Here is a 16,288-nt window from a genome sequence, read left to right as displayed (position 1 = left end):
GAGATATAATAATAAAGCATAGAGGAGACCATCTTGCAAGACAGCGAAATCCTAAACAAAGAAAGAACATCAAACACATTGTCAGTGAATTTCGGAAAGAACAAAAATAGAATGTCAAACGGTGCATATCAGACAATTATGATTTTTTTTAAATTTTACATCCTACACATGCATGTGAAGAAGCATCAATGAGAAACGTAAAGCAGAGCATATGAAATCATAAAGCTTTGTTGGGACCAGCGTCTAATATCAAATCACAACTTTTGTAACAGTAGTGGTTTCGAGACTATAAATCTAAGTTCGTAAGAAAAATTATTTTAAAATCATTTTATGGTCTACCATATAATAGGAATATCGTATAAAAATTTTGTTAAGAAATTTTACCGATTACATGTTTAATTGATAAAAGGACCAAATTGCATAAAATGCAAAAGTTGAATTCTAGTAGCTATAAGTATCAAATAACTATGAAATTCAAAATTTGAGGTCCTTATATGGCAAATAGACCATTAAGAAGAGTTAGTAGATAAATATGAGGATTCATCCATGGAAAATTAAGAAAAGAAAATGACAAAATTGGAAAGATAGAAAATAAAGATGATAAATAATAAAATAAAACAAAATATCATCATTTATATCATCTTTCCCAAAATTAAATACATGGAAACCCTAGCTAAGAGAAGAGAACTCAAGCAAGCTTACTTGGCTTAATTAGATCCGGATAGACAAAATACGAAATTAGATCGAGGAAAAGAGAAAGTGTCGGATTAGTAGACAACAAATCAATGAACACTTGTCAAGGTAAGTTCATATAACTAAATTGTGTGTATTTATATATTTGAATTGAATGTAGTACATGTGAATTGTATAAATATCATATATATAAAACTAATTGCATATCCGACAAAGCTTGATAAATGTTAAGTCCCGTTTGAATAAATGAAATTCGATGGATACAGGATTCTCTGTATTGGTTGTGGTCCTGCATAGGTTGCGGACACACCACAGATCGAAAGAGCGTCCTGTTATTAGCCTTCTCAAGCTTCCTGTTATATGGTTCTTGCGAGCTTCCCGATAATAGCTATTCGGAGCATTCTGATCGGTTGTGATTCTGCATGTGTTGTAGACACACCACAGCTCTTATGAGCATCCCGTTATATGGCTCTTCGTGAACTTCCCGATTAAAGGCTCTTTGTGAGCTTCCTAATTAGTGGCTCTCAGAAGCTTCCCGATATGACTCGCTTGAACTTCCCGATATATAGCTATCTGGAGCTTATTGATTAATGGCTCTTTGGAGCTACCCATTATTGGCTCGCATAAGCTTCCTAATTATGGCTCTTATGAGCTTCCCGCTATACAGCCCGGATAAGCTTCCCGATAATGGCTCATATGAGCTTCCTGTTATATGGCTCAAGAGAAGGTTTCTCGATTATGTGCTTTAACGAGCACTCCTGAATATGAATTGACAAATTACAGTTTGTTCACTTCAAGTGTACTACCTGTGTATCCATCTATATTTCTAATAAATTTAACGGACAAAATTCTGACATGGAATAATCTGAATTTGAGATGAATTATTATGGAAATGTACATGTTAATATATATGATGTGGAAAGCATATGTATATGAAAATTTTACATGATGAGCTCATCTTTGATTCTTGATATTCACATGAAGTATGTGACTAACATGTTTCTTGAGATTATATGTGTTTAGGAAAATTGCCAAATTTTCTTTGGATGAATTTTGCATGCTTACTTTAAATATAAATGAATGGTAAGTTAATTTCCCATTATACGAACTTACTAAGCATAATATGCTTACTTTAAATATAAATGAATGGTAAGTTACTTTCCCATTATACGAACTTACTAAGCATAATATGCTTACTCTATATTATTTTTCCAGTTTTATAATAATTCAGAAACTCGAAGTGGTTGGAAGCTGATCGGAGCATCATCACACTATCCTTCAGCTCATTTTGGTATACATAACAAACTAAATTTTGGTATAATGGCATGTATAGGTTTAATTGGGTCATTGATTGCAAATATGTGTTTTGGTTATAAATAGTCATTGGAATGGCTTGAGTTGGACATACTTTTGTTAAGTATATATTTGTGTGGCTTCTTCATGTTTGTTGTGTTTGATGTGGTTGAGTGATGGATAAGTTATAGGCATATTGATGTATGAGATGGGATAGTATAATTGGAATAAGTAAGCAAATAGATGTTTTCATTAATATGGTAAATTTGAATGATGAGAAATGAGGATATATGACATGTTTATGATTTGATTTTGGTTAGTTCAAATGTCTTGGATTGGCTTTTGAATGTGTTAAAATGTTAGTGTAGGTGGAAGTCCAAATGGGTGAGAAATATAGTTTGGAAATGGCCTTATTTTGTCCACACGGGCAGAGACACGGGCATGTGACTTGGCCATATGACTCAAGTTAGAGAGTTACACGGGTACGAACACGAGCTTGGACACGGCCGTGTGCCTTATTTTGAATGCCCACACGGCCTGACCACACGGGCGCGTGTCCCTTGTACCTTGGAAAAATTTTGAAATTTTGCGAAAAATTCTCTGAGTACCCGGTTTAGTCCCGACTTGTTTCTAATGTATTTTTTGGGCCTCGAGAGCTCATATAAGGGACTTTATGAATAATTTCTGACATGAATGTTAAATAATATGAAATATCTGTATTTGTTCCGTATATTCCGGTAATGCTCCGTAACCATGTTTCGACGACAGATATGGATTAGGGGTGTTACAATTTCTTTTATACAGATTTACTTAAAAAATATGGAGATTTACATGTTTGCATATATTCAATTTATTTTTACTATTCATATATATATATTTTATATCCGTTTTATAATTTGTGTTTAGAATTCATAGTTATCTTTTTAATAGTCATCTCCAAGATTCGAATCCGTATTTTCTTTTTAAGAATATAATGTACCTTCCCATTATATCTAACATTTATTGGTATTATTCAATTTAATATACTATTGCAAATAATAGATTTGGATTTGAATATCTAAATCCATTATCTGTTTTAACTTTTAGTTATTTGAATACTTAATGAATCTAGATATTTAATATAACTATTATTTAAATTAAATTTGAATTGGATAATAAGATTCAAATTAATGAGAAAGCAGAATTTAAGTTTTAAAGTAGTTATATAGACATTAAAAAAATTTAAACACCTAACCACTAGTATCTGATCCCTACTCAACCTGGGTTATTGGAAAGGTGGTGCAACTCAAAAGTGAAGGGGGAAAAGAAAAAGAGGTTGAGGTATATCAATGTCCATTATTTAGAGGAAAAGAAAAAAAAAAGTTAATCAAAATCCCAAGGGAGCCACCCATAGCTAAACAATGATTAAGAGGATAAGGGAAGAGATCCATGAGATTGTTAATTATGAAAAGAATAAAGTTAAATTGTTGCCTTCCTTTACACCATATGAAGGGTAATTATTGAGACAATATCTATCGTCTCCACCATCACCACTTCTCTACTTTACATTCACTAATCCTAACAACTAAAGGATTTCATAAATAATTCGGATTAAATGCATTTGGATAAAATAATTATATGCTAAAGCAATTGAATCAACAGTCGCATTACCTATTTACATAAAAAGAATTCTTTCTAATAAGAGTTACATCATAATATCCAACAAATAACAATAAGATCCCACATGATTGAGTTTGTAAGTCGCCATTCAGTGGAAGGGAAAAAAAAAAAAACACAGAAGCAGCTCTCACTATTACTAAGTTCATTGCTAACAAAACATAGTAAAAGAAACCCACATTTAATGGGGCTCTATCTTGGCAGCTGAGTGAGGGAAGGCTCCACTGTAAGCAAAAGACTCGTTATCGTACGGATGGAGATCAGCTCCCTTTGTTGCATCCTCGTAAGTTGCTGAACTTGATGCCGATTCTGCATTCGGATTCATGCCATCCATCTGCATAATGTTTTCAATCTCCTTCACCACTTCACCCATGGTAGGCCTGTCAGCCCCTGATTCTTCTACACATCTCATTGCCAGTTCTACAAACCTTTCCAAGCCTTTGGACGATGTACCAAAACCAATGGCTGGATCAAGAATCTGTTGGAGGTTATACAAGCTTTTCGTTTTGTCCATCGACATTCTCATCTCCCTTACTATGTATTTCCCTCGCTCTATCGGTCTTCTCGCGGTTATTATTTCCAGCATCAGCACTCCAAAGCTATAAACATCGCTCTTCTCAGTCAACTGTTGGGTCATATAATATTCAGGATCCAAATAACCCTGCAACATCAATAAAATAATACTTAGAACTCTGCATACTATCAGCATTTTAGAATCATCAGTAACCACCTTATCCAAAAGTCAATCAATTTCGTGCAGTAAAATTACTATGGTTGCAGCAAACACTCAAATGTATTAATGAATGAATTCAGCGTCTATGAAGGAAGGGATGGTCTAGGAGGAGAGACCGAGAGAATATCAGCATTTACCATGAAAGGAAAATAAACTAAAGATCACCACAAAAAGAGGACTATCTGCACCAGCTGACCCTTGTGCCTGAGCAATATTGGCAACAGCTGGTCTTGGTGCTCAAGTTTCTACCATTATAAGGGCTGTATAGTATGCATGAATAGATGCATGGAAGAACTCACCATCGTACCCTTCACTTGAGTGCTAACATGACCTTTCTCACTGTCACCCATAGGTTTGGAGAGACCAAAATCAGCAACTTTAGCATTTAAGCGTTCATCTAATAAGATGTTAGTGGATTTGATGTCCCTGTGAATAATGGGGGGATTTGCAAGCTCGTGAAGGTATGCCACACCTTTAGCTGCACCAAGGGCTATTTTCAGTCGCCTGGGCCAGTCCAATCTGATTCCTGACTTCCCTGCATTATTATAATGTTATTTTTAAAATAAGTAAACCCATGAGTGAAGAAAAAGCTTTGGATGTAAGTAAAGATGCTTATTAAGAAATAAACTGGATTTTAACAAGTAAAATCACCATTAGGGATAACGATGAATGCTTTTCATTACTGAGCTTATAATGTGAAATTCTTTGCTATGAGAGAGAGTCTTATATAAGATATGATAGTGACAATGGTTGAAAGTTCAAACTAAAGGAGCACTGGGGCTATATTGTTTCTCTTCCTCTTACACCAGCAGTTTAGTGTAGCTCATCAAATATATGTAAATATATCTTTCATTTCTTTGTGTGTTAAGGACACTGTAACATGCCGGTTAATTATTGATAATGTAATCCAATTTGGATGAATAAAGTGGGGAAATAGAGGAAGATACCTGACAAACTGTCACTAAGTGAGCCATTAGGAATATACTCATATACTAGCATTTGTTCACCTCGCTCAAAGCAAAATCCCAATAGACTAACAACATTTTTATGATGAACTCTAGATAGAAGCTCAATCTCTGTTTTGAATTCAAGCCCACCCTGCATTGATCCTTGCTGAGCTCGTTTGATGGCAACTAGCTCCCCAGTGGGTAGAGTTCCTCTATAAACCTGTAAATAAGGAAATTCTAAATTATTTGGAAAATTAATTTTATAACTCACAATGATCATGCTAAATAAATAAGTATCCAGAAAAAAGTCTTTTGGTTTATTCAGAAAAGTTCTCAATTCATGGCAAACTAATACAGTATCTCCGTGTTTCATGGTTGAGATCAATATGCTGCATGTAAATTCTTATGAACACAATGCATTCATGAAAATTGAAAAGGAACGCATAAATTATCTAATTTCTGCATGGTCTTGAAGCAAACAAATGACACTAAAGTTTTATTCTGTGTTAATATCTCTTTGTACGCAACCAGTAGTTATCTGTTAGGTTATCGTCTCCTTGTCTTTCCCCCAGGTTTTTTGAATAATAACTTTGTAATCTATTTCAAACTTCCATTCTGGCCAAAAAAAAAATCCGTTCATTAAGGTGAGAGCTAAAAAGTTCAGTGCAAACACTGTGTGCAAAAGGGGGGCCTCAAATAAAACAATGAATAAAACCTATGTTACTCGACTTGGTGTAACCATAAAATATGGTTAGATTTTTCAAAAAAATTCAATGTATTTGGATAACCCTTAAAGGTTATATTCCCATACCCATGTGTCAGTTATTGGACACAAATACTTCAAAAAAATGAAGAGCAACATAGAATAAAATGACTATTTCTTTCAGATATATATACTTCATTATATTTTTTGAAATCATGCGCCCATAAATGTGCCTATTTGACCGTATTCTCTGTTGTCTTGATCACGATTCGCAATAAGTTACAAATTTCAATATGTCTTGCACATGATGTGAAACAGTGCATGTGAGACCACCTCTAGCATGCATGTTTTTGATAAGCATATATGCAATGCAGAGAGAATACGAGTCAAAACAAACCTTTCCATAACCCCCCGATCCAATATCATTGGCTTCTGAAAATTTTTTGGTGTACTTCTTAAGCTCTTCAAAAGAGAAGCATCTTGCTCCTTTTAACTGAGGAATGCTACCACTGCTCTTCTTAGGATCCCAGTGTGCTATGTTTTCATGGAGGAGGATCAGTACCTCAGATATTCCATACAATCAAACAGGAAAGGACTAAATGAAAGAATTATCATACCAAAAGGGTTGCTCTCTTTGGTTGCTCTGTCTGCTCTCTTCCTCTGACGATAAGCATAAATCCCAGCAACCACTAATAGTATAAAAAGCACTGAAGCACCAACTGCTGCTCCTATTGCGATGCCAGCACTTGATTTGTTTGAGTGTGCAGGTCCATCTAGATGATATAGCACATATGCATGGAAAAAAATGAATCTAAATAAATAGAAATTTTTGTATTCATTTTAGTTCTATTGCATATGCATTACCAGAAAAGTACTCATATTCAGCACCAGTGAAAACATAAGGTCCAAAGTACTGTTCAGGCGGCTTGTAATCCTGACTGCTAAAGGCAGATGCAATCTTCGAAATTCCAGATGTATTGAACCTATCTTGGCCATATGGAAATAAATAAAGGTCCAAAAGAAGATACAGATGTTGATCCATCCGTGGATTACTTAGTGAAACAGTATCCACAAGTAATTCAGGGAACCGGAAGAACTGTGTCAAATTCTGTTCAAGACTTTCATATGGAGTTCCATTTCGCAAGTTCGAGAAGTAAAGGCCTCTGAATTGTAGTGTTCCTGTATATGGATACGCGCATATGCATCTGGGGCTGGAAATTTGACCAGAACCACATGAATTAGGAACACAGTTCATTGGAGCGGTTGTATACACAGACGAGGAGTCTGGTTGGGGTAAGCTACAGTAATCGTTTGCTCCTGCTCCTGTCTCCTGGCACACTGGATTGTCTACAAGTCTGCAGAAATTGGCAGAAAGAACTTCAGTGATGTCAAAAGGTATACTAATAATCTTTAACATCAACTATATCTATCTACAGATAATCCAGCTTCCAAGGCGTGTAAGAATATAAGCCTAGTAATTCAGCAAATAAAAGATACACTAAATGATTCCAGCTTACACTATGTCAAAACTGATAGGTCCGCCAGTGTTATTGAAACTCGTAATGGAATTACCCTGCAAATTTATGATCTGCAGCTGGTTGCTAAAGCTTGGGCCAATATCAAAGGAACCATCAAGTTCATTTTGTTTTAGTACCCTGTCAACAGTATAACAGAAAAAGGGGGAAAAAGTCCAATGATCATTTCCTAAATGTGACAATTTTTTGTTTGGGATCCTCATTTTCCAGTACAATGTGTAAGGTCAAGCATACTTACACAGTCTGCAATTGTGGAAGATTAAAGAATGAGGCAGGAATTTGACCTTTAAGTTGAGTACTTTCCATCATTCTGCCACACAAATGAATTGATTACTCTCCCAACTACAGAAAAATACTAGTGAGAACGAAAGTTTTAATGTTACAATTCCCAGACAAGCACTATCTTTAAGCATTCTTTAGACTAATATAATTTTAAGAGAAAATGGTGGAAATGCTTAAAAGAATTTTTGTTCTACACTTGAAACAATTAATATGATTTCAATCTTCAGTTAACTTTCATGCATCTTTGTCAGTAGATGAAGAACAAGAGGCTGAGAGAGAGGAAATACAATGTTGTTAAGGACAGCAGGGTCGGAAACCATGAAGGAACATCTGATGAATCAAAACTATTATTACTCAAGTATCTGCACATTATGCAATAGAACAAAGATTAGCAATGATAATAAAAATATCTACTGTTATTAAACAAGACGACCATGATAATTGATAAGCCAAATATCACTCGGATACACCTAAACATATGCAAGGAACAAAAATAAGACGACAAGTGCAGTTTGAGAAGACTAAATACTCATTAAAGCATTTGTACTTACAACGTGTTCAAGCTGCTCATGCCAGTAAGGTTAGGCAGAGGCCCAGTCAGCTTGTTGTTGGACAAATACCTGAAAATTAACACCAAATGGTCTCAATTAAGAGAGGATAATAGTTCCCTTCTGACCTCCATAAACAAGTGCAGAAAACTATCAGCTTTTTATGCTCATAGCTTACAGATCTTGAACTCTTGTAAGGTTGTTGAGATTCAATGGAAGATCCCCCTCTAGTGAATTGTTGTCAAAGCGCCTGTACCAACACAATAAATTTATTAATTGTCAAAAACCCGGTACAAAATAATCTTCCATCTAAAACCTTGACATTAAGTCAATCAAGTACTTGGTCTAGATACTCACACCACCTCCAGAGTTTTCACAAGCCCAAGGGTCAAAGGAAGAGGCCCAGAGAGCATGTTGTTTTCAAACAGCCTGGCACAGAGATGAGAAATCAATTGTTTCAAATGTACACAGTTAATGAATGCAGAAGGAGCAGAAACGAGAGAAAAAATTTATGTCCCTCTCTCCTTTGAAAGGATGGCGTCAAATATGAAGTACCCTATTATGCATGGACTGCTGACAGAGAAATCAACATTTATAGAAGAAATTTGTCCTGAAAATGTGCCTTTTTCTCTAGTTGCTGAAACTACTTGATAGAAAACCAAATAGAACTTACACATGTATCAGAGTCATATCTGAACTGAAAAGTTTTCTTGGAATTGGACCAGAGAGTTTATTCAACCCGAAATGGCTGTCGATAATGGAGAACATCATTACTATATGAAGAAATAGAATATTGGCAAAAAAAAACCCATCTAAACATACATAAAATACAAAGAAAAATGACATACAAGTGCTTGGTATGAATCAACCAGTCAAGCCCTGGTGTAGTGGATCCGTTCGAGACTGGAATTTCTCCTTCAAGTTGGTTGTCAGCCATATCTAACCAATTAAGAGTTGATAAATTACCAATGGATGGTGGAATATTCCCAGAGAAGGCATTAGAATTTAGAGATCTGCAGGGAATATTGGCCAGCATGAAAGTAATCTGATTAATAGATGTAAAAGAATAATAAATAGAAAACATTATACAGCCAACAATCAGGGAGCCTCAAATAGAAGTTTTACCAAGGTTATGTCCTTCACTTAATACTAATAATGCATGGAAAGAATCCAAATGAAATTGTTAGTCACTTTAGAGGAATAAGTATTGAAGATCAAATTCTTACAGGATCCTCAGCTGCGGCAAAGATCCTATTGTATCGGGAATCTGACCGGAGAAACCACAACCAACCAAGATTCTGCCATTCAGGAAAAAAAGTTAAACAGAAAAAAAAAAGATCTTTTAAGAAAAATGCATAAAGAAATTTGCTTCCCGTTGATGCTTTGTCAGGAAATAGATCCCCTTACAAGTTTTCTAGCTTCTTTAAGTTTTGAACCGCTGGTGGAAGAATTCCCCTGAGACCTTTGTTGTAAGATAGATCCCTGAAAAATGAAGCCAAATCAAAGATGTTATACTAACCATAACCGTGAACACTACTGCATCTAACTAATTCACAAAAAAATGGATATAGCATTCATTGAAAGAAATGAAAGAAACAAAATTTAATTTTATTTGTGGGTCTACAAGAATTAGCACATCCCTTGTATCCAAAAACAAAAGAAGAAGCAGGTAGTAGGCAAAAGGACCTACAATTCTTTTAACTCAGATAGGAAGAATATATCTCCTACCAGCCGTCCCTCCAATTTCATGTTTGGCAGATTTCTGAAACAGAAAAGATGTTAGGAAGATCACAAAGCTGGAAGACCCAAGCTAAACAATATTTTTAAAAGTGGAAGCACCAACGACTTACAGTGAGGTCACACGTGAACCAGTGCACCCAATTCCAACCCATTTATCATCACAAGGATCCCCTCTCCCCCAATTAGATGGTACATTTTTCCACTCACTCATGACAGCTCTTAGCGAACTATCTGCACAAACAGTTCCCCTTTGATCAGAACCAAAGCTCAATTCTGAGGTAGCAATTCCAAATCATTTGACATATATTTCCATGAAATTGGAGGAATACAAATAGATTTGTTAATTTAAATCAGACATAGACATCTTATGATAGTGGATTCTTCAACGGGTAGACCCCAGAGCCCAGACCAAAAAACTGCAAGGCTTCAAACATTTAGAGTCAAAACCATTCTCATAAAATTAGAAAAACCCCTCACCATCCCAAAAGGTTTGACTAACTTCCTTGATTCAGTTCTGAGTCTATTTGCAAGCAAAGGAAGAATAATATTGGCATTTAGGCGAACATAAGTGATCCTATATCCTCATCTGCTCGACTTAACCACTAATCTTCACGAAAATATCATCTTTGCTAGTTAAGAAACTTGGTTAGCATGTATAGATAATCAATCACATATTTCCAAATCAAACCAAAAGAACCAACAGAAACTACGCTATAAGAAAACAAAATAAGTAGTGATTAGAGGCAAACTTACTATCATCAGGGTCTGTTTCAGCTGCAACGATATAGATATGAAAAAGAACCACTACCAAAAATAACCAAACGGCTGAACCCATTTGCGAGATCAACCAAAGGCTTCAGAGAGTTCAAGAGTAAAAGACCAGGAAATTATTTGGTTTCTGTTTCTAAATTTGCATAACATAGAACAACATCCATTTGACATCAACCAATTCGCAATTCATGAAGCAACTTCCTTATATTCAAATGAGAACATAATCTATATGGTAAAAAGAAGAAAAGGTAAGATATGAACTACTTTGAATGGATCTAAAAAAGTTGCAAATAGTCCCAGTGGGATTAGAATAAAAATCTTGGCCTTTCATGTCCCTTTATTGCTACATGCAACAGAGGTAAACGATGCCAAAGTCAATGTTGTTTAGCTAGGACTTGAATAGATGAGATCAAGAAAAAGCTTAGTACCACAGGATGGTTTGTTTTGTTACAAAATAGCTGGAGCCCGCCAATTGAATTTGTATGATATATTGAAACATGCAAGTCCATTGCTTCTTACTTAAAAACAAAGCAAAAAAAAGTCGAAGTCATTGGGAAAAAAATGTAACATCCAATCTCCTATGATATAAATGTCGTTTTCAAAGAAACATTCAAAACAAGAAAGCAACACAGAGAAAGTAGCAATGACTTTTAACTTTTTATAAATTATAAAGACTTGATGAAAAGAATCAAACCTACCGCTAATTATTTAAGCTCTTTAGACTCCGAGCTTTAAATTATTCAGCCGCTCTCGCTTGCGTTGGATTCATCGTTCGTCTTCTTCCCTGCAGAATTTTCAAACACAATGGCCCTGTCGATGATCAATGATGCTATGATGTAAGAAACGCGTCGGCAATACCTATCAGTGGTGGGCTGAGCTGAGATTGACTATCAAAGAGGCTTATGACTTCAAACCATGGAGCTGTAGCAAAAATAAATAAATTAATACCTATAACAACAAATTTTGTTTATTTAAAATTAGGATAAATTTTATATTTTGATATATGAATTTTAATTTAGTACAATTATGAAATTTGAATTGTGATTTATATATACACATGAAATTTTAATTTTGATTTAATTGTACATGTTTAAATAAATAAATTTATTTATTTTATATTAAAATAATATAATTATTTGTTTCTATATTATGTCAACGTAAAATGGTGTCGATGTATAAAATTATACAAATCAAAATTCACATATGACATTACGCATTCGTCAAATATCATATATAATTTTGATATTTATCCTTTAAAATTTTATATAAAATATTAAAAATAAAAATTGATGTGTCATTTGATACTTAAATTTGACATATTTTTATTTTTGGTAAAAAGAAGTATCAAACTCGAATATCAAATTATGCATTAAACTAAATCAAAATCATTAATATACAACATCGCAATATATAATTTTATTTATTTAATACTCTTAATTTGATGTATTTATATTTTAGACATATAATTTTCTAAATTTTAGTAATATTTATTATAGCTTTCGCGGGATGTTGAGACCCCCGTGAATAACCTAGGTTTGAGAAAAAGAATATTTATTATCCTCTGTAGTTGTTTAATAAACTAAACATTCAACGTTAAAACTTGCAATAAAATAATACTCGGTCTACATTGTGTGGGTGGACCAAATTCTAATGAGTTTAAAGAATTTGATTGGTTGAACTTGGATCAAGCGATTAAATTGAAAAGTATGCTAAATATTAAATAAATAACAAAATGAATTTAGCTTTAATTATATGATTTAAATATTTATACCATAAATTTTTAAAATAAAGATTATGCCATAGAAAATATTCTCGTGAGAAAACAATGGTTATTCAAAGAAATTGGAAATATTCTCTCTCAAAATAAAAATAAAAACAATTGGAAGCAGCACAAGAGAACCTCTAGGATGAGAATTCACTAAGGTATGGGGAAGTTTTAAGGTTGAAACGTGAGGATGTCCTTGAACTTGAATAGATGTTAAGCGCAAACCGAATCATCAAATGCGAGAAAAATATTAGATATTTTTCACCTTGTCGTCAATAAAAGAATGATTAGAAATATACATTCTGTGACTAAAAATGAAGAGGATAAAATTTTAAAAGAACAAAAAGACGTATCAAATTGTTTCATCAATTATTTTCAAAGAATTTGCAATGGTCCTAAAATAGTTGATACAAATAATTTGGAAAAAAAAATTCGTGAACTAAATGTACCAAAAGTCCCTAACGAGATGAGGCACCTCTTCTCCCAATCCCTTTCTAAGGAGGAAGTCAATGATGCTATGTTTAAAATAGGTCCGTTGAAAATTCCAGGATCGGGTAACAAATCAGTCGTATTTTTTTCAGCACAATTGGGATATTGTTGAACCGTTGGTGACAGATGCTTGCCTAAATTTCCTCCATTCAAGCAAAATGCAAATATCTTGGTTCGTCAATTGAAACCAGTTTTAAGTGCAATTATCTTTCATTTCCAAAATGCTTTCACGGGTGGGAGACAAATGATAACATCATATTATTTTCAGAATTGATCCAGCTCATCAAAAAGAAAAGTAAAGGGAAAAAAAAACATTAGGAACCTTGAAGGAGCTCATTATGAATAAAGCCTATAGCAGGTATGATTACTTTTCATAAGCCAGCCAAATGGCAACTAGGGGGTAAGCTGAAAGAATTGCAATCCAATTAGGGTGGAGAGTTTCGGTTTCTGTTCTCTCTTTTATTTTGGTATTTTCTTTACTTATTTTACGGTTCATTGTCTTCTTATTAAGTACTAAAGTATAATCACAGGTATATTATATATGGAACTTAGTCTTACTCTTTTAGCCCAAGCTTCCATCCCACTAAATTTTACATGCCTTTTGTTCTGCTACATACCTCATTAATAGGTTGCCATGAAGATTCTTGATGGAAATTCCCCCTATGATAAGCTCTTTGACAGCAAGCCAAACTATAATTTTCCCTGTCTTTGCGGCGCCAATGTTTTCTTCTGACACATACCTTTAATCAACACAAATTTACCTTTCGGTCATAGCATTGCACATTTCTTGGGTACAGTTCTTCTTATCATGACTATAAGTGTCTTAATAGCAATGACAAATTTTATATTTCTCAGCGTATGCAATTTAATAAATTATGTTTTCAATTTGGCCAACATGTGCACCTACCCTCTAGCTCAAATTCATCCCTGACACCCACCAGAAGTCTGATCAGGATGGATCTGTTCAGGTGAATCACATTCTTACCAAACCATTTTCAGCTGCCTCTTTCGGTTACGGTCGAAGTTGGGTGTCTATTCTCCCTCTTGAGCTAGTTGACTTTGTTGAAATTCTTGGAAATGCAACATCCAAGGGTCCATGCAACAATTTAAACTATTCCTGCAATTGCTTACCATAAAACAGCTATTTTTCAACAGCTTTTGTTGTAAGTAAATAAGCTGCTTATAAACAACGTGTTTATCTTGTAATTCTTGTTTGAGTTGTGTTTTCTATCACTAACCAAAGCCTCCCTTCACCTTTGAATCCATACGACACCTTCCATCTTTGCTTGAAGCCGCCATTAATTGCACCATCCTCCCAACACTTTCAGCTAAGCCACAAGCAAGCCTGCCCTCCATTTTAACATACCCTTGATCCAAACCAACCCTTCAGTTTCCTTCTATCACCCGTAACCCTCTCCGTCACACACTCGCTACCTGACTTTTGACTAGGATCAACCTTCCATCGTCCTCTAACATCCTACATCGAACAATACCCTCACCGAAGTCCCCCATTCTCCATCTCTAAACTCGCTGAAAGGATAATGGAAATGAAGCAAAGAAATAGAACCGAGAAAGGATGTATTTTGACTTAAAGAAAGAGCGATGAAAGTTTCAACAAAGAAAAAAGAAAGGATTCTTTTATTCAAAAAGATGATCTGCTGTGAACAAAATGGCAGGTGAGAGAGAATAACACTTTCTTTGAACAATCCGCGTGGAGCTCAACAGGAGCAGACCAGGCCCGACCTGACCTGGTGAGGAGAAGCCCAACCACTAGTGAAGCCCAGTTTCAACAAGGAATACGGCCCAAATTTTTGGACTATTGGTACATCATTTTGCTTTTGTTTATTCATTTTATGCGATTAGATTAATTTATTTATATATCAGTATATATGTCAATGCTATGCCTTGTGTTATTGATATAAGATGAAAATGACTTTTGGCTTATGGTGACGTCGAATACTTATTAGAAAATGCATTTCATTTTGACATTATGTTGATTTAATCCATTATTAAATTCTCAAGTTGTAAACATAAGTACATGCGTAAACCTCAAATAATATACGTATGTTTACTTAATAATTTATAATGTCGTTGATGGGTGATGTTAAACATTCGCATGGGGTTGTAAATGTTATTTAATACACAAAATAATATATACATACGAGAGGTGCTAATTGATTCTAAAATTCTAAATTTATAAAGTTCAAATGCACGGTTTAATAAGTTTTTGGTTTAATATTGTTATGTGATTGTATAATTTGATAGATTTAATCGCATAATATCGTTGACTTGTATTTGTTTATTAACCAATTTGTGGGTTTGTATTCTTTTTATTCATGAGTGTATACTTATAAATTTTTATTTTTAATTTTATATATATAAATAAGATATATCGTTGTTAAAATTATTGGAATACTAATTGTTAATTATTTTTAATAATAAAATATCTTTTTTAATATAAGTATTTTCTTAGAAAATAAAATGGCCTTTCCCGCTCTAATCTGCAAGTAGCAGAAGTCCACGAAACACGGTTTGCGAAATTAGCATCACTAGCTAAAAAATCTCTCACAGCATGAGGAGCATAAGAATGTCACGTGTTAAAATTTCAATTTCGCAATATGCTAGCTTTAAATTTATTCAAGTCTGAAAGCGAGTATTTATAAAGAAAATTATCTGAATCATAAAAATAAAATAAAAAGCAAACTTTCAAGCGAATAAGCAAAAAACGAACAGAAAAACCATAAGAAAACCAAGCACACCAAAATGATTGAGTAAATGCTCTTGAAGTGTTTCTATTACTTTGAACAATTACAACTGTGTGATTACAAATGAGGGCAAATACCTCTATTCATAGTTGAGCTCCCCCAATTCCAATGGTACAGTTTAAATTACATTGACAGTCGAGATCGAAGTTTATCTACAATATGACAGTACTAAGATATTTAAACTCTATACAATATTATCCCCTAGGATTTACAATATTCATCATGGTAACTCCACTCTTACTGGAGTGTTCTACCGGGCCACCAAGGCTTTAAATAGATGAGTTTCTTCATATGTTCCACAAATTGGATCAATTCAAGTGGATCAAATGAGCTCTATTTAATCAATTAATCACCAACGGACGTTCTAT

The 16,288-nt window shown here is 34.2% G+C and overlaps 1 protein-coding gene and 1 long non-coding RNA gene across 2 annotated transcripts; both read right to left on the bottom strand.

Moving 5' to 3' along the window:
• Positions 1-3,615: 3,615 nt before the first annotated feature.
• On the bottom strand, positions 3,616-11,272 carry LOC105770105 (leucine-rich repeat receptor protein kinase HPCA1). Its single transcript, XM_012591160.2, has 19 exons — positions 10,884-11,272; positions 10,241-10,361; positions 10,081-10,152; positions 9,798-9,872; positions 9,617-9,688; positions 9,239-9,403; positions 9,064-9,138; positions 8,748-8,819; positions 8,569-8,640; positions 8,394-8,462; positions 8,130-8,204; positions 7,799-7,870; positions 7,543-7,680; positions 6,890-7,380; positions 6,643-6,798; positions 6,423-6,559; positions 5,323-5,542; positions 4,675-4,910; positions 3,616-4,303 (listed from the first exon to the last, which is right to left on the bottom strand). The coding sequence occupies exons 1-19, from the start codon at positions 10,963-10,965 to the stop codon at positions 3,824-3,826; spliced, it is 2,880 nt and encodes a 959-aa protein (XP_012446614.1). The 5' UTR covers positions 10,966-11,272; the 3' UTR covers positions 3,616-3,823.
• A 347-nt stretch (positions 11,273-11,619) lies between these two features.
• LOC128041373 (uncharacterized) lies at positions 11,620-14,796 on the bottom strand. Its single transcript, XR_008196368.1, has 3 exons — positions 13,773-14,796; positions 11,760-11,822; positions 11,620-11,685 (listed from the first exon to the last, which is right to left on the bottom strand). It is a non-coding gene; the product is annotated as an uncharacterized LOC128041373 (long non-coding RNA).
• Between the last annotated feature and the right edge of the window lie 1,492 nt (positions 14,797-16,288).

This window comes from Gossypium raimondii, chromosome 5 (genome assembly GCF_025698545.1).
Source record: "Gossypium raimondii isolate GPD5lz chromosome 5, ASM2569854v1, whole genome shotgun sequence".
Classification (NCBI taxonomy): domain Eukaryota; kingdom Viridiplantae; phylum Streptophyta; class Magnoliopsida; order Malvales; family Malvaceae; genus Gossypium; species Gossypium raimondii.
Note: the sequence above shows the minus strand (reverse complement) of the source record. Positions and strands in the feature narration are given on the sequence as shown.

Excerpts from the sequence above, each read along its gene's own strand:
- LOC105770105 (XM_012591160.2), bottom strand. The coding sequence starts at position 10,965 with ATGGGTTCAGCCGTTTGGTTATTTTTGGTAGTGGTTCTTTTTCATATC. Across the intron at positions 8,820-9,063 it reads GATATGACTCTGATACATGT|GCTGTTTGAAAACAACATGC; the intron begins GTAAGTTCTATT and ends TCTCTGTGCCAG. Across the intron at positions 7,381-7,542 it reads CCTATCAGTTTTGACATAGT|ACTTGTAGACAATCCAGTGT; the intron begins GTAAGCTGGAAT and ends CAATTTCTGCAG.